This window comes from Juglans microcarpa x Juglans regia, chromosome 2S, assembly GCF_004785595.1.
Source record: "Juglans microcarpa x Juglans regia isolate MS1-56 chromosome 2S, Jm3101_v1.0, whole genome shotgun sequence".
NCBI classification, from domain to species: Eukaryota; Viridiplantae; Streptophyta; class Magnoliopsida; order Fagales; family Juglandaceae; genus Juglans; species Juglans microcarpa x Juglans regia.
In genome coordinates, this window is record NC_054597.1 from 6,645,254 (window position 1) to 6,663,539 (window position 18,286).

Here is an 18,286-nt window from a genome sequence, read left to right on the forward strand (position 1 = left end):
TATAAACCATCAACCAATCCCATACTTAGTCGATGTGGGATCGTAGTACCTCGCTTCTTAGGGAAATTCTGGCTAGTGTTAGTGAAACTGAGATCGATGCTACAATCTCCTGTCCATTCAAAAATTTGAATTTTGGTGGAACATGGATCAGTTGTCTACTTTTTTTGAGCGAGCCTCGAAGGCCTCGGCTAATGCAAAAGCAACAGCGAAAGACTTAGAACTGTTACCACTCAAGTCTCAGTAATCACATGGGGTCTTTTGGTGTCTGACTCCTTATGAGACAATTGTAATGAAGAGAAAGGGAACCTAAGATATTTTATAAGAAAACTTATGACTTAAGGTCGCAACTTTTTAAAGAACAATATTTTGAGAAGGTCTCATGTCTTGGGAGTTTAAAATACACTACGCTTTTGGGATAATAAATCTTTATATGATGCATGTTTATGGGAAAATGACAATATTGGGTATTTTGCTTAATAATGGTATCATGTACTTGTAATTGCTTATCGCATTGTCTAAATTATCCGACTTTTAATATTATTTTATAGTAATTTTATTACACTAATATATTTAGATGTATTGCATATTATCTATTATGTATAAGAGATGTATAGCCATGTGTTATCTATCCCGACATTTCAGTCGCTCTCCGATCTTAAATGGGAGATGGGGCCGCCACAGTGACCGAGACAGTCGACTAGTAAAGGCAGAGACTTCATCGAGTATGCATTATGATTGATTCATTGAAAGACAAAAAAGGAAAAATCCTAGTAAACGCGTAGTGATTATGTTTTTAGGTAAATTATGTGACACTCACGTTTTCTTTGGCGAGTGGTAACATCCCCCGGAAGACTCCAGCTCCAAAGGATAGGGACAGAGAGAGGTCCCATCTCAGAGAGATAATCTTGAGAGAGCGAGAGGGGGTTGCTACAGTTCTGGTTCGCTGTGGTGCTCGATCTGGGGGTATATGATACCCATTTTTTCTCCCAAGCTACGTATGTGTGTTCAGAGAGGTTCGTTTCCTTTCAATTTCGTCTGTTTCCGTTCTGTACTCAGAAATTTCATTCGGTTGACAATGGGTCATGATTTTTGGTTCTGGGTTTGTTTACAAGTGTGATCCATCACTTTATATATATATATATATGGAAAAAAACTCCACATGTGCGCACCGGTAAATTGCCGCTTGCCCATTTCAATTCTTTACCAATATTACCTGAATTTGGAAGTGTTGGCCATATAGATTACTTATGATGCAATGTTACTGGTTCAGTGTACTAGAGTTCAATGGGGATCTTATGAAGAGTTTGAATTCGGTGTGAGAATCCTGCTGATTTTGTACTTCAATTTAAAGATGTAATTTCAATCCCAAGATTTTTATCTCCTTTTGTTCTACAGTGTAAGTGAAATGGTATTTCTAGAATTCCAAGATGATTAGACTTTTTAACGAGCTATATTTGGTGTTCATGAGAATCTTTCGAGTCCCTACAAATTCATGAAAAGGGATTTGTAGATAAAATTGTGGATATATTCTGCATCCGTGTCTCTCTTTTTAATTTGCATCACAGCCTTAAGTTCTGCTACATGGCTCGAGCCTCTTTTACATTCGGAGAAAAACTTTGATGTACTTGTGAGTTTGTGTTGCTTGCAAACTGCTTTTTTCCATTTAAACACACAATGGGGACATTGACCTCCAGAACTTGATTAAGAAAGAATTATTTATTTAAGCCAAATGGTGCAATAATCTGAAGTGCAACTTGTGTGTTTGAATCCACAGACTCAATTACCAATGGGAAAGGAAAACTTGTTGCATACGGTAAAGGATGAAATGAGCAACAAGGATTGCTTACCTATTGAGAGTGAAGAATCAGGGACTCACCCACGCCATAGTCTAGACAAGGAGGCAGGCTTGCCATGTTGTCGTGTCTGCCAATGTGCTGAACCTGACATAAGGGGAGATGCTGCATTAGGTTTGTTGGGAATCACTCCTCCATTACAAGAAGCAAGTAAAAGCTATGGGGAGGCACGGCCTAATAGAAAAGAAGTTCTGAAAGACGTTGAAAATAAATTTTCTCTCAAAAAGAACATTGGAAGAGAAGCTGGGCTTGTGGATTTTATTAGTCCCGATGGGGAGGTTTTCATTTGTAGTACAGATTTGGAGATGGGACCAGGTCACCATCACGACACATTGGTTGAGCTTGGTTGTTCTTGCAAAAATGACCTTGCTTTAGTACACTATGCCTGCGCTCTAAAATGGTTTGTTAACCATGGATCCACTGTTTGTGAAATTTGTGGACATGTTGCAGAAAATATTAGAACTTCTGACTTCAAAAAGGTTGTGGGTTCTTTAAAGGAATTTGGATCATTGAGAGAAAGGACTGCTAGTGGAGAACCAATTCCTGCACTGGTGCCTACAAATCAAGGTGCAGATCCCGATGCTGTGGCTGCCATCCGAAGGCAACGACTTAGTGAGATTTCATTGTGGTTTAATCCGCATAATAATAATAACTATAACAATTCTGCTGCAGTTTCACAGGTTGTTTCTGAACAACCTTTGAATACTGTCTCAGAAGATGTTGTCCCTGATGAAAATCCTGCAACCAAGTGGGCTGTGGAAGGTACTGGAATTCTGCTTGCTACAGGACTTCTTACTGTTACTCTTGCATGGCTCATCGCCCCTCGTGTTGGGAAGGTGCGCTTTTTTTTTTTTTCCCTAAGTGTTGGTATGGTAGCAGATTAAGCATTGTTTTAGCTTATTATGACATAGTGCAGACAGAGAACTTTGCGTTCCCATGTTAATCCAATTAGTGTGGTTATTATCTCATCTTATGTGTAGAGGTGTTTTTAACTCTTGGTCTGGAGTTGGGACTAAAGTACATGCACAAGTATAGGCACCTTGTGCCATTCAAGGCGATACAGAAGGTGATGAAAATGATAGGAAAGTTAGGAACGTCATTTTTTTTCTTCTATTTTGTTGTTTTAAAAAGAAAGAAGAACAGTTTATATATATGTTATCATGTTAGTTATTGTCCCGCTGTTGGAGGTGCACATGCAACTTGGGATGAGAACAAATCAACATATTTAGGGAGAGGTCTTGCATATTTCAACAGATGCATCCCCAAAATTGGTGCTGTGAGACCAAGTCTAGAGGGACTAGAATGTTGACAGTTACAGCTTTATGAGCTGGAGAGTTCCTGTTGTGGACATTAATTTTGTGAAATATCTCAAGTGTTGGGATGCATTTATTTTTTGGATTGATTATGTATTTTCTTATTTTTCCATGATGAGCTACTCTTCCTGAACTTAATATGCTTCAATAGTTGAGGAGTTGAGGATGGAATTTATACAATGCAGCATTGATTCTTTACCCGCTTCTATTTGATAAGACTTTCTTCATCTTTACAAGATGTTTTATTTTCACTTGATTGCAAAATGGCGCTTTGACCCGTTTGCAAGACATGATGTAAGATTTTGAATGAAACTCTGAATTTGACCATATAGACTACTGACATATTGTTTTTTTTTTTTTTTTTCTGTCCTAGTTATCAAAACAAATATTGGTTGCTTACGATTTTGGTCAGAAGCTATTGCTTTTAACTGCTAAGAAATTGCTTGCATTTGAATGATTTTTTTTATACAATTAATGTATCCATTTATAATGATTTTGTGATACTTGTAGAATCACCTTAGTCACCATGTCTTAACCATATGCTTTATTTGATAGATTCCACTTTTATGTGCAGAAAACTGCCAGAAGCGGCCTTCATATTCTCCTCGGAGGCATTTGTGCCCTAACAGTTGTGGTTTTCTTTCGCTTTGTAAGTAGCTTATTCTCCTCCATTTCTGTGCTCGTTTGCATTGGGTTTAATATATTTTTTTTTATCAACTTGGTTTAATTTATTGGCATATGTTTGATATATTAAATAAACTTAATTAGGCTTTACAAACTTTCTTGATCAGCAAATAGGCACTAGAGTGCTTATGCTTTTTGAGGTCCTCTATTGCTAAGGTGATGTTGAATGTGTTAGCCAGTTGTTATTGCTTGATGTGAGTGACAAAAGGATAATAAAAGTAAAAGAGAGGATAAGAGATTGCTTTTAAATATTTGTTGATTAATATCTATGCTACATATTTTCCTTAATTTGCAAGTACAAAAGTGCAGGTATGTCTTAGAGCTATCTGCCATTGACTTCTCAGTCTTTAAAGCTACATCTGTTCCTTTCTCTCCAAAGAAAATTCTTAGATTCCAAAAAATAATGAATTAGAAAAGATTTGTGTGTGTGTCAGTGTTTGTGTCTGCACGGGAAAATTTCCTTCGCAGAGTTTAGTGGTTTTATTTTTTGTTTCTAGCATATTTATGTTTCTCCTCAAAAGTGCAATCTAGTACTTGTTTATACTACAAAAATAAGCGTTTTGGATAATAGAATTGTATTTTTCACTCTTGGTATCCACAGTACAAAAATAAAAAAAGAAAGCTCAGACCTTCTATGTGCACATTTCATTCACTCATTCACTCACATGTGCATCTCAAGTCTCCTCATCTGAGACAAAAACATTAGTTGGATTAAAAATGGGCAAATGATTAAGACAACTCTTTTGGAAAAAGGCCAATAATCCCAAGGGGTTGGAATCATCTAAATCTAAGGTCTCGTTTGAATAGTCAAATGAGATTAGATGAGAAATCTGTGAATAGTAGTGAGATGGTTTGTAAATAATAGTGAAATAGTTTGAGTTAAGATTTTTATTGGGTTTTGCGAAATGAGAGAGAAAAAGTTGAATAAAAATATTATAAAGTTAAAATATTGTTAGAATATAATTTTTTAATACAATTTTTGTTTTGAGACTTGAAAAAGTTGAATTGTTTTTTGTGTTTTATATGAAAGTCTAGGACAGCTGTAATGATTAGTAATGATTAGATGAAAAAATATGAAAGAGAAATTGAAAAGTGTTTGTGTTTAAGTAGTAGTGTTTGGATGTTGAGATGGGATGCAATGAGACTAACTGCGTATTCAAACGGGGCCTAAGGCTTTTTCTTCTAGGTAGGTAAAAACCTCAAGGTTTCAAAGCCCTTTTTGTCTGCCTTATGTTCCCGCTGAACCTGCATCACTGTTCAAATTATCAGCTTCCTATATTCTAGCTGTCTTAACACAGATTTGAGGGAATGATGCAAATGGGAAAGAACTCAGAACTTTATCTGGAGGACGACAGTAGAAGTTTCTTAGATAAGATGATGGAGAAAGAAGTGGGAAGGGACCAGGGTAGGGCGCTTTGTAAGTTAAAAAAAAAATAAAGGTCAATTTCATCCATTCTGTTCATGCTCTTGGTTTGTTTTCAGTTTAAAAGGGAGGTTTTATCCATCATACTACTGCTGATTCTTCAAATCTTCAAATAGACACAGTCATGCACGTACACTGATACACATAATACCCAGAGAACATAACAATAGGCCTATGAATGTGCAATTTGTTTACTGTTAGATAAAACCTGTGAGTATCTATATACGGCTGTTCATTATGGAATAGAAGAGGCTTTTTAAGGCTTGCAGGTGTTTAAATTAATATCATTGAGGGAAGAGAAGAAGATATGCTGTATATATGCTGAAAATCTTGGTTCACCTTTGGGACGTGGCCTAAAACTGTAACGTAGGTTTCCCCCCCCGCCCCGTCTTCTGTTTAATGTGTCCAGATTTTTTCTGTGAATTAAGTGAGACACTCCAAACCGAACTGTTACTTGAATTATCAAATGTCATTCAAACCTTGAAACTATATTCTAACTGAACTCCAAGTGGAACAGTACCAACTATGGACTTCCTACTGTCTGTGTACAATCCGAGTCTGATAAATTTGCTCATGAATTATGCAGTTTGTGCTTACCAGAATCAAGTATGGACCTGCACGCTACTGGGCAATCCTGTTTGTCTTCTGGTTTCTTGTCTTTGGTATATGGGCTTCACGCACCCATGGCGCTCATGCGACGTGATTATGTCAGCATAATGTTTATTCCATGTTAATCACCTTTTTGTTTCTTTTTCTTTGTTTTGGGGGGTGGGGTGGTGGTAGAACTACATTCCATTTGATAGATGTCTTCAATGCATAAACGAAAAAATGAGTTCTTGGTAGACTATTTGAAATGCGTTCGTGTATAAGCCCATTATTGTAAAGTAGCCCTTTCACGGCCAATATTATTCATGTGCAAGCTATCTCAGTGTGTGTATTAATTGCAGGTTCTCGGCTTTACTAGTTGCATGGGAAATGTTGAATCTTGAGAGTTTCTTAAGGGCTTTAAGTTTTGTAGGTAACAAATCCAGAACGCATATTTTCAATTTGGAAGAGATGCTGGGAGTAAATCGATTACTGTTTGGTTCATAGGGATTTCTGCTTGTTTCTTCTCCATATTAAAGAGATCCATGGCTCTCACTGGGACATTTTCTCTGGCAGCAGTCATCGGAATATAGCCGAGAAAAGAGTGTTGTATGTTTCTGGAAATTATACCTTACCCGATCAGGACAATCTCGCGTGGTAAATATACACTCACCAAATTCAATCAAACTCAACTTCAACGTAGTCATGCTTCAAGACTTCTAGATGCTAGCTGTTGTTTGCCATGACCTTCAAAAGCTACTCTTGCATGGATCACCCGTAGTTCGGTGGAAGATCGCTCTCCTTGCTGCAAAAAGGGCCTCATCTTTCAACTCTGATAATCTCATCCGAGAAGGTGACTCCATGGATGTCATTACAACAATTTAGAATGATTGCATGGCGTGACTGGAGAATCAAAGTAACTTGCTTTTGATCAGCTTCACAAATTCACAGAATTACCAATTACCTTGCCCACTATCTCGTTAAATGGCCATCTCCAATGGCTGCATTCCGAAAAACCTTTGAGAGATGAATATACATGTCATCCAAACCAGCTTTACTCAACAAATATTATACATTATTACTTCTACTACTAAGAGAAGAAAGTCCGGCTATAGTATTCGAGAAATCTCATTTTTTAGGTTGGAGTGCAGATCATGTGTACTGTTATCATTAGTGGTTCACACCATGTCGTGAATGGGGTGGCCAAATTTAGAGGATATTATAGTATTGTCTATTTTAAGAAATACTTTAGCCACAAAGTGATTTTACGAAAGTAAATTTACAAACTGACGTGGTTTGATACAGTATGTCAAATTGTAAAGTCATTTTTATTGTAAAGTAGATCTAATAGATCACATAAGATCATGTCAGTTTATGAAATTACTTTTATACATGTAATCTCTTTGTATCTATGATCAAGTATGGTTCACAATCTCACCCCACGGTTTTCTCTCTCTCTCTCTCTCTAATTACATGGGGACCAGCCTGAAGATGTTATGTTGTAATCAAGTTGTCCCAAATTGACTCCAACAAATCGGATAAAACCAAGAATCTTCAACGTTATCTGCATTCTCTTGTGCATGGTGATTCAAAACCAGACTCTCAATGCAAGTGACTTTTCGACACTCAAGAAGGAATATCTAACTATGATTTTTCTGTTACCAATTATAGGAGGAGGCTAATCTGCAACTCTCTCTTCACTCTTTAGTTTTCATTAAGAAGGGCATGGTCTCTATCCAGCTATTGGAAGACTGCAGGTATATGTTCTTCTTCAAATTATCAACTGTTGTTCAAGTAAAAAATACAACTTTAGACGGCTCTAAGACCTTCCAAATACTCTTCCACGAGGAGAATGTGGGCTTTTAAACTTGGAGAATATTTGTGTGATTATGGTAAGCACTTCTTGTGGCATGCTATGAAGTACCTATGAAAGATCCTAAATTTCTAAGCTTTATAATTTTTGTCGCATGTGAATTTGTATTCTATCAAGTACCTGTGGAAGATTCTAAAGTGTATAAAAATGATTTGGTAAGGATTTGCATTTATTTGTGAGAACATTTTCTTTTCGGTAATAAAAACATATACCTTTTGCTTTTGGTAATAAGAATCTATCACTCCTCAAAATCCCCAAATTAAAATAGAAGAATGACCAACCAACGACATGCATTTGCTTAAAAGAGTCCACCTAAATCCATAAAATCATAAACTTTGGACTCCAATTTTCACCTACCTATATATCCACAAGGAAGGAAGACAGAAAAAGTTGAACAAAAACAGCCAGCTAAAACCATAAAGTCGCCAACTTTAAAGAGAAGGACAATGGTTTCTTTTCGTAGATAAGATAAGATGAATTAAAATTAAAGTTAAAAAATTGAATAAAATATTATTAAAATATATTTTTAATATTATTTTTATTTTAAAATTTTAAAATATTAAATTATTTATTTTATTTTATATTAGAAATTGAGAAAGTTATAATGATTAGATGAAATTAGATGTTTTCTGAAAATAAACAAGACAACAAGGCAAGTAGCGGAAAGAAAACCAAGAATTATATCAAGTAAATACCATTAACAAGCCAGATAGAAGATATCGTTCGCCATTAGAACAATGTAAACCCGCTTACAAATACATCAAATTGCCAACCGAAACTCGCCTATCCCCGGAATCCGGAGATGGGTTTTGCTTGGTTTTGAAAAGGGTCTAACCCATATCTGCCAGAGACCGAGAAAAGCCATCCATGGTGTCTATTCGACCATCTGTGAGTAACAATTCAACTTGCCAGCGGAAAGGCTAGTTTGAAAAGACATTTGGAAAGCGTAACAAAGGATCGGAGGTGAGACAGAGAGAGAGAGAGAGAGAGAGAGAGAGGTGGGGGTGGGGAGTACAAGTCCACGCCTATGTCTCTGGCTATGGTGGAGAGTCTGTACATGTTGTTGTGTAGTCTTTGATGCAGTGATGTTGTTCTCCTTCTCCATCCTTTTTTGATTGTGATGGGAAAGAACAACATCATTGACATCTACAGCAATCTTGTCATCGTCAAAATGAGCGTGCTGTTGCCTGTTGCGTCAGAAGGAGAGGGGTAGCTATTGGTTTCTCCCAAGACCGGAGAAGGTACCAGCTTCTTTGGTGGGAGCGTGAGCACCTCTTTACTTTTCCTCTCTCTCTCTCCCACGATGCAGCACGTCTCCTTTTTCTCTCAGTGACAAACTCAATATCTTGAACGATCTTGACCACTCAACCGAATCATCTGTACATGTTGATCAAAGAGACAAGGGATAATGGTTTTGTTTATTTTTGGCAATGTCAACATGGATCCTCGTCCCTCAAATCTCGCTTTCACAAACCTCATATACTCCCTTTTTTGTTAATTTTTTTTGTTCATAACTTATCACATTTTAAGGAATATAAAAGGTGACAAATGATGATACGTAAAATCATAACGATTTAATTTATATAATTATATGTTATATAAGTCTTGAGAATTATGAGGGTCTTGGTCTACTTGTATTAGTTTGATAAATTTGATAGCGGTCTAGTTTTTTTTTTTTTTTTAGAAACACTGCTCTCACCGAATATATATATTGAATTTTTCTACCAAATTGTATTTTAATTTTTTTTTTTACTTAATAGTTAATGAAATGTTTTTTAATAAATTTATAATTTTTTTTAAAGTGATTTAAAAAAATTTATTTAAACTATTCAGTATCTAATCAAACTTTTGATGAGAATAACACCTCTCTATATTTTTTAATTTTATCTAAACAGAAGATATATGAGGACGATAAGGCATTAAATTCAGATAACAAGTACTGTTAAATGTGGTGTATGAACAATAAATATAAAAATTCAATTAATTTAGAAAGAACAATATCATACACCATACTCTCATCTTATTTTGATCATACTAAATAGTATGTAACACATTTATCACCATTACATGATAAAGAAACATATAATAAATGATCATTTAATTGTGATAAATGTGCTACATCATATTTAATGGGATAAAAGTAAGATGGTAGTATAGTGTATATAATTTTTCATATATATATAGAGTAATATTATACACCATACTATCATTATATTTTGATCATATTAAGTAATATGTGACACATTTATCACTATTAGATAATAAAAAAGTATGTAATAAATGATCACTTGATGATGATGAATGTATCATACATACTTAATAAGATAGAAATAAGATGTTAGTATAATGTATAGAATTTAATATATATATATATATAAGAAAAATAGAGAGTGAATTCCCCACCTCTAATACTCAGTATAAAACTGGCCGCTCCTGCCAAGGGTCCATTGGTTTGGTAAGCGTATGGGGCCGCTGCAAGGGACCCCCGAGGAGAGGGTTGAGTACGCGGGCTGGGATAGTCCCACATCGGTTAGTAGTGATCATGCTAGTGACTTTATATTTAGAGAGGCACCATCTCTTGCACAAGCACTTTTGTAGGATGAGTTCTACCTCAATTGGTATCAGAGCCAAAACCGATATCGCCGGGAGTAGTAGGGCCGCTCCTGGCAAGGGTCCCTTGGTTTGGTAGGCGTGTGGGGCCGCTACAAGGAATTCTCGAGGGGAGGAGAGGGTCGAGTATGCGAGGCGGGATAGTCCCACATCGGCTAGTAGTGATCTGTTAGTGATTTTATATTAAGAGAGACATCTTTTCTTATACAAACGTTTTTATAAGATGAGTTCTATTATATATATATATATATATATATATAGTGTTTTTACGTTTGATTATGAGTCACAGTTTCCCACTGTGGTCATTCGCGTCCTTTTTAGCTATCTGTCACTATCTGATAGCGAAACCCCTCAAGTGGGTGGACACAAAAAGCACCATTATTGTTTCACGGGGACTGACACGAGCGGTTAAGTAGAGCGGTAAGAATGCGTGGGATAATAGTTTTTTTTCTTATATGTTAGAAGAAGAAGAAGTAACTGCGTCAAATATTCTGACAAATCAAAGCTTCTTCGACGTTATCTTCATGTTTTAATGGCTGAGAGAGATCATTGTGTTGCGTTTTTTGTCAGGTCATACAAAACCACGTTTTCAATGCAGATGATTTTTCCAAGCTCAAAAGGCATTTAAGCTTGCTTTCAGCGACCATTCTGTCTTTCACTCACTCCCTCTTTCCATCATGGAGAGCATCACCTTCCAGCTCTTGCGGGACTACAGGTATGTATTTATTCTTGCTTTCTTAACCTGATGCTTCTGCAACAACATCATTCATGACTATCTGATTTTTACAACTTATACTGCAAGGAAGGAACCGTGGAGTTTCTGAACATGGGCATGACTTTCTTGTTTATGCAATGCTTTCGGTCTTCTTTTCAATTTTCCTTTCCTCTAGTAATTCACATGATTTTACTAAAGGAGACTTTAGATGCAGAAGAATCTGAAAACTAAAGGAGACTGTAACTGTAACTCACACACAAGGGAAGATAAGTGTTAACTGTTTACAATTGTGGCCTTTCACCCACACCCCCCAACCCCCCCCCCCCCCCCCCCCCCCCGCCGCCGCCAACTCCAAAAAGTGATCTCTAACATTTCCACTCACGGGTCCATCAGATCTCATGTGGCTTACAGTCTCTTGTTCGTTGTTTATTTTAAAACTCAACTGTTGTGTGAACTAGAGAATGATTTTGAGATACTGTAGACATAGTATATTTTCTTCTTTTTTTTTCTTAATCTTCAGTTGCAGAATTACTGCTGTATATATTTAGCAGAAAATATATGTAGTAGAAATTGAGCAGTTGAAATTCCATGATCAAGCGAAGAGACACTACTCTGTTATACACATTAAGCGCTTCAGAGAACCGAACAGAGAACGCAAGCAGATGCTCATGAGACTTTGTTTTTTGTCTTATACATACAGTGCAGTTGGTTTTGGAGCTAACAGGGCATTCTCTTACCGTTTTACAAGAAAGAGCAATCAAACACGAGTTTCCTTCCCCAAACTTATCAGAACATCATCTGGGTAACCTGTCTTTCTATCTTTGCACTTTCTTGGTATCCACAAAATACTGATTCCTGCGCGCGTCCGCACCTGTTTGTCTGTATGCTGTAGCTTTAAAAGTTGTTCAGCCACTCTGTCATTGATGGTGGAGGTGGAAGAGAAACCAAAGTTTGACGCAGACAAAGCGGCTCTACTAGTTAAGGAGGTCAGGAAGAGCTTTAACTCCGGCAAGACAAGGAGCTACGAATGGAGAGTGTCCCAGTTGAAGAGCATTGAGAAGATGATAGAAGAAAAGGAGATGGAGATTACCGAAGCTCTTCATAAGGACCTCTCAAAGCCCGCTTTCGAGGCCTTTATTTCCGAGGTACTCGTGTTTTATTCTTTTATATGAATATCAAAAGCTATCATACCGCTGGATAGATTTGGAAGCTAGAAATATATGAAATTTCTTGAGATTTACATAAAAAGGTAGGCTGTCTTTGAGACCCCTCCACATGAAGACCAAGATAACGATGGATAGATTGAACATATTATAACTTAATCTTAGTTAAGAAATTCAACTCTGTCCTGTGTCAACCTTATCTCAACTCTCAAGATTGTTTTCCTGGTACGTGTTACTTGCATGTGGTTGAAAATGGCAACTCCTCTCTCTCTCTCCCTGAAATTATGAGTAGTGCAATTTGATTAGCTTTTTAGATCAGAGCTAATTTGGGGAAGCTAGAATATAATGTTTTTCAAGGGATCATTGCAGAAGAGAACTAACCTGACAATAGATTTAAACACACACAATATATGAATGCAGGTATGTATTTGCAGATTCTCCTTTTCTTTGTACTTCTTTGCTCACCTATTTACCTCTATGAGCTTTGCTACTCATCATCCCCACACACCACATTTTTTTTGATTTTTTCTTGAATTTTTTTAAAATTGTTTTTGGGTTTTATTCTTCTTAAGCTAATTAAATTCTTCTACTCATCATCCATATACTACACATTTGGTAAAAGAAAAAAAAAGTGTGGTGTGTGGTGTGTGGTGTGTGGGGATAATGAATAGAATTTTTCTACCTCACATGGTCTGTAGTCAATATGCTTGATGTTTGATGCAGATTTCACAGGTAAAATCCTCGTGTAAGTTAGCACTAAAAGAATTGAGCAGTTGGATGATTCCAGAAAAGGTGATTAATTGTAGCTACTCTTATTGTTGTTAACAACTGTGATATGTATTGTTGGGACTGTCCTCAAATTTAAAGAATCACAAACATTACTTAATGCAAATTGTCAATATTTTTCAGGTCAAAACTTCACTTACCACATATCCTTCATCAGCAGAAATCGTGTCAGAACCTTTAGGAGTTGTGTTGGTCATCTCGACATGGAACTTTCCTTTCTGTATGTTAAAGAGAATGCGGTTTCATGCAATCTGAAACTTATTACACACCATAATTTTCGTACTTCTGAGTTCACGGCCCTAGAAATCACATTTGTTTTCTTGTGTTTATTTAAGAACTATGACTACAGTACCTTTGCTTTACTGTTTTAAGATATTGCTGATGACTCTATGCTTCTGTGGTCTGCATAGGTTTAAACTGCTATCTTCTAGACAGAATTAAACAGACCATTTTATCATGTTTAGTGGCTTATGATACTTTTTACGATACCTATCTCTAGAATCACTAGTAACTTGTAGAGGTAGGAAGGTAATGAGCGTGATCAATTTATCAGGTCCAATAGGATCCTATTCAAATGCATCATTTGAATAAGGTTCAATTCCAAGAGCTTGTAATCTAGCCTTTAAAGAAAGAGGTGCCTGTTTGTTTATTATTAATTTATACTGAAACAACCCCATACATAAAAACTGTTTATGTAGACGCACAATCAAATTTTACAACTGGTGTTCCTCCCAACTCCTTATGCAGATCCCATCTGTTACATAGCACTGATCTAAATAAAAAAGAACTGTCGCTGGAAACTGAAATTTGTTCCTACACCTTTGTTAGAACTTAGATCTCATAACCTTTGAATTTCACTAATAGCAAGAAATGTGAGCATGGGGCAATACACTTAAGACACCGGAGCATGCTTTGCTGCTCAATGTCCACCTGTTGGGATTCATGAATTTTGTGAACTTACATCCACGGTTCTATTACTAGGAACCTTAAGAACATGTAATCAGCTTCATAATTCAACAGCTGGACCTTTTTTTTCCTTCTTTGAATTGGTTAACTTGTACTCATCAATGCTACATGACATTGCGAAATAAATTTAACTTTTTTTTTCCTTTTAATTTAATTCAGGTTTTATGGTGTCTTCTGCACTGCTGACATAATAGGTTCCTATTATCAATCTATCCTCATATAAAGTAAATTTAAGTAACATGTATTGTGTCTATTTTCTAGTGTTATCTCTTGATCCGGTCATTGGAGCTATTTCAGCTGGCAATGCTGTGGTCTTAAAACCGTCAGAAATTGCTCCTGCCACATCATTGCTGCTCTCAAATTTAGTACAGGAATATCTAGACAATTCTGCCATAAGAGTTGTTGAAGGGGCTGTTGATGAAACTACTGCACTACTTGCGCAGAAGTGGGATAAGATACTTTATACAGGTTTTTTTATTTCACTTTATTGGTTTTTGTAATTTCTTCTGAATCCTAGGATGTTGAAACGCTGATAGTAGTTATACATATAAACAGCAGTTGCAGTAAGATACCCTGGCATGCCTGACTTGCTCATATTTAATATTCTATGATGTAACTTTTGAGTTTTCTGCAGGTAGTGCAAGGGTTGCTCGCATCGTGATGGCTGCTGCTGCAAAGCATCTTACACCCGTAATCCTGGAACTTGGAGGAAAGTGCCCTGCTGTTGTTGATTCAAACATTGACTTACAAGTAAGATTTTTCCTTGAGCTCGAATTATGTTTTCCGTCTTAGTTTCTATAATTGATTTCACTTTTGCATGCATAAGGTTGCTGTTAGGAGGATAATTGCTGGCAAGTGGGCATGCAATAACGGGCAAGCTTGTATCGGTGTTGATTATATTATAACAACAAGTGCCTTTGCTCCAACGTTGGTAAGGTTGTCTCTTGGAAGACAGTAATGATATGTATCAGTGGCATGTTTCTTAATACATTCCTGCTATATAGATACATTCTTTAAGGCATGAACTGGAGCAATTTTTTGGGAAAGATCCAATGAAATCAAAAGACATTTCCCGCATTGTGAGCTCATCCCACTTTGCTCGTCTGGTAAAGCTGTTGGATGAGGAAAATGTATCTGATAAAGTTGTGTTTGGAGGTCAAAGGGATGCGAATCAATTGTGAGTATGGTAGTTAATTACTTGTTTGATTTAACTTGTTGACAGTCTTATAAAAGTTAGATGAGCCATCATTCCATGAATTGTCATTTTTTATTTCAGAAAGATAGCTCCAACCATCTTGTTGGATGTCCCAGAGGACTCCCAGATAATGCAGGAGGAGATATTTGGGCCTTTAATGCCCATCCACACTGTGAGTATTATAATTACTTAAAGATTACATCTTCCTCTGCGGCTATGTAAAGGGCTTATTGTCTGTGGAGAAAACTATCTATTTTGATAGTGTCAACTAATGACTCTATCCAGTCATCTCGTGAGTACAAAGAACTGTCCTTGCTACTCTACCCTGCTTCATCCTTCCCAAATGATAAAGACCAACTTTGAATGTTCTCTCTCACTCTCCCTGTATTCTTCCTTCGCAAAAGTTAATGGTGGTGTAACCATTGCTCTTCTTCATGTCAAATGGAAGACCTTCTCCCCTCAATTCTTCTTCCTGCATAATTTTTGCTTCACGTTGCCAAGATTTGTGCACAGCAATGGATTCTAAAAGAAGTTATTGTCAGCAGTGACTTTAGTGAGATTCAGGACATGTATAAATGTTTCAACTTTTCTTCCGGTTTGTTACAGGTTGAGAAGTTGGAAGACAGCTTTGAGGTGATAAACTCGAAACAAAAGCCTCTTGCTGCATATCTCTTCACTAATGATGAGCAGCTGAAGAAGGATTTTGTGCAAAATATATCTTCAGGAGGAATGCTCATCAATGATGCCGTTATACATGTGATTATTCTCATCCTGAAACTTATAGATTAGCCAAATTTATTCCATCATGATCTTATTTCATATCTATAGCAATGGTTGGATTCTGATATCGATACAAACCAAAATAGTTATCTTCTCATTAGTTTAGTCTGATCTGGATAATTGATATCTATCTACTAGACATGTTAATACCTTTTGATGATTGGCTGATATTTAAATCAGTAATTGGGTAAGACCCTACTAGTGCATCAACTTTCTTTCTGAGTGAAAGAGCAGATTAGTAAATTTGAGCAAGTGAACAGAATCATTTAATTTCTGGATTTAAATTTCACAGGTATTTGTGTTATGCTTTGTGCAGTACAAAGCATGACATAGACATTTAAAACACTTCCCTCACAGACTTGCACTAAGTAATGGATATGGATGAGGTGTACAGATTTAAACGAAAGAGTACAGATGAGGTTCCAAGTGTCACACATACTTATCACCAATTTTTACTTGGCCACTTGTGACATTGGTATGCAAGGAGACCATGAAAATGCATGAAACATGAGTGTCTTGTCCCTTCAGAAATGATCTTCAAAGTGCTTCACAGGAATAATTTTACATACAACCGTGAAGTCGTAAACGCCGCATAATCGCTTTGAAAAAGAGTGGGGTCTACTATTAAAAAATTACTTTTTAATGTGAGTTCCATGTTTTATTCACTTTTTTTAAAGTGATTATGCGGTGATTGCACAATTCACGGTTGCAAATATCTTTTCTCGCTTCAAAATATATATATATAAAAAAAAAAGAATTAGCTTTGAAGGATTGCAGAGTTTGTCGATTATAGAATAAATTATTTTACAAATATACAAGCAAAAACTATTTTACAAATATACAAGCAAAAACGCCTCTACATGCAGACACACACACCCACACATGTTCCAACATCTGGACAGACATGCATTCATTTTTTACCTGTGTTCTAGCTAATTGGCCATTTCTTTATATGTTATAAACTTCACAATGCAGGTTGCTACGGAGGGTTTACCTTTCGGTGGAGTTGGGGAGAGTGGAATGGGCTCATACCATGGGAAATTCTCTTTTGATGCTTTTAGCCATAAGAAGGCAGTTCTATACAGAAGTTTTGCTGGAGATACATCCATAAGGTACCCACCATACTCACCCGAAAAGCAAAGACTACTGAAGGCCCTGATCAGTGGTAACATAATTTCCATAATACTTGCTTTGATTGGATGGTCAAGAGATTGAAAAGATAGACGCTGACAAATCACAACGAAGATCTGTTTTTCTCCAGTTGTTCTCTCATGCATGTCTGTTTCATATAATCAATGTCCAGATATGTTCTGCCATAATGCCTGCCAATGCACTAATGAGTCTGGAGTTTTTAGTTTCAAGGTTCAGTTTGATGCAAGGTTAGTTTATGCCAATCGCATGGACAGTTGTGAAATATTGGGATTCTAATTCTAAGCCATATCTTTGTAGTGTGCCATCATTTACCTATAGAAATTAGAAAATTCTAACACGTATAAAGAGATTATCTTCTATTCATTTCTTTTTGTCTGTGAAATATCCTGAAAAAGGATTTTAGCACAGGTTATTTTAGTTGTCGATAGACCTGGTATGTGATACACCATATGATAAGGATGAGGGTAGATGGTGTATGAGATCCCACATTGCTCGGAAAGGAGAAATTATTGCTCTTTATAAAGTTCTAATGGAACTCCAATTATATTATTGACTAGTCCGAGGCATTACATGGTATCACAAATATATTAGGTGGGATGCTTGCTATTGTAATCTGTAACCAGTATTTGGCATGGAGTTGGACTTTGTGAATTAAAGATGGGAAGTTGAAGTACTGTTAATGTAAAGTACAATGGAAAGATGTTGAAAATAGAAATGAAAGATGTTGCCTGCATGTGGCTTGGTCAGCAAGCAAGAGGACTCAAAACTCTCATACTTCTTTCATTTTCTTTCTATTTTCAACGTATTAATTCCTTTAGAATCCGAAATGGCAAGACAAGAAAAGATTTGCCTTTTTTCATGCAACTCTACTAAGATCAAGAGGGTGCAAATCTTATCTAATCTATACATATTATATATATATATATATATATATATTTTTTTTTTTTTTTAAAACAAATATTATAATCAAAACTCTTTGAAAACATTATAAAATATAGTACTTTTTTTCATTCATGATATTCCTATTCAGAAATGATATTTGAAGTGTTTGCACTTTTTTCATTTTTTGAAAAAAGTGATTAAATTTGGGATCTATAGGAAAAAATTATTTTTTAATAATAGATTCTATTTTTTCAAAGGGAGTGCGTGAGATTTGCACAACTCTAAGATTGTATCTAACATTACTCA

The 18,286-nt window shown here is 36.2% G+C and overlaps 2 protein-coding genes and 1 long non-coding RNA gene across 4 annotated transcripts; 2 read left to right on the forward strand and 1 right to left on the reverse strand.

Annotated features, from left to right (window-relative positions):
• Window positions 1-1,786: 1,786 nt before the first annotated feature.
• Window positions 1,787-5,976, forward strand: LOC121252478. 2 transcript variants are annotated; one of them, XM_041152149.1, is made up of 4 exons: window positions 1,787-2,041; window positions 2,081-2,689; window positions 3,741-3,815; window positions 5,860-5,976. In XM_041152149.1, the coding sequence occupies exons 1-4, from the start codon at window positions 1,787-1,789 to the stop codon at window positions 5,974-5,976; spliced, it is 1,056 nt and encodes a 351-aa protein (XP_041008083.1). The 2 variants fall into 2 exon arrangements, with proteins under 2 accessions (XP_041008083.1, XP_041008082.1); XM_041152148.1 differs by having other exon boundaries at window positions 1,787-2,689.
• Window positions 5,977-10,655: 4,679 nt separating this feature from the next.
• Window positions 10,656-17,307, forward strand: LOC121252477 (aldehyde dehydrogenase family 3 member H1-like). Its single transcript, XM_041152147.1, has 13 exons — window positions 10,656-10,761; window positions 10,912-11,056; window positions 11,757-11,858; window positions 11,949-12,201; window positions 12,943-13,011; window positions 13,129-13,225; window positions 14,233-14,439; window positions 14,606-14,721; window positions 14,798-14,902; window positions 14,976-15,148; window positions 15,248-15,338; window positions 15,773-15,922; window positions 16,922-17,307. The coding sequence occupies exons 2-13, from the start codon at window positions 11,019-11,021 to the stop codon at window positions 17,159-17,161; spliced, it is 1,641 nt and encodes a 546-aa protein (XP_041008081.1). The 5' UTR covers window positions 10,656-10,761; window positions 10,912-11,018; the 3' UTR covers window positions 17,162-17,307.
• Window positions 17,302-17,949, reverse strand: LOC121252479. Its single transcript, XR_005938225.1, has 2 exons — window positions 17,669-17,949; window positions 17,302-17,370 (listed from the first exon to the last, which is right to left on the reverse strand). It is a non-coding gene; the product is annotated as an uncharacterized LOC121252479 (long non-coding RNA).
• Window positions 17,950-18,286: the final 337 nt, after the last annotated feature.

Coding starts and splice junctions, on each gene's coding strand:
- LOC121252478 (XM_041152148.1), top strand. CDS start 1,787: ATGGGAAAGGAAAACTTGTTGCATACGGTAAAGGATGAAATGAGCAAC. Junction 2,690..3,740: donor TCGCCCCTCGTGTTGGGAAG/GTGCGCTTTTTT, acceptor TTTTATGTGCAG/AAAACTGCCAGAAGCGGCCT. Junction 3,816..5,859: donor TTGTGGTTTTCTTTCGCTTT/GTAAGTAGCTTA, acceptor TGAATTATGCAG/TTTGTGCTTACCAGAATCAA.
- LOC121252477 (XM_041152147.1), top strand. CDS start 11,019: ATGGAGAGCATCACCTTCCAGCTCTTGCGGGACTACAG. Junction 13,226..14,232: donor GACATGGAACTTTCCTTTCT/GTATGTTAAAGA, acceptor TCTATTTTCTAG/TGTTATCTCTTGATCCGGTC. Junction 15,923..16,921: donor TCAATGATGCCGTTATACAT/GTGATTATTCTC, acceptor TTCACAATGCAG/GTTGCTACGGAGGGTTTACC.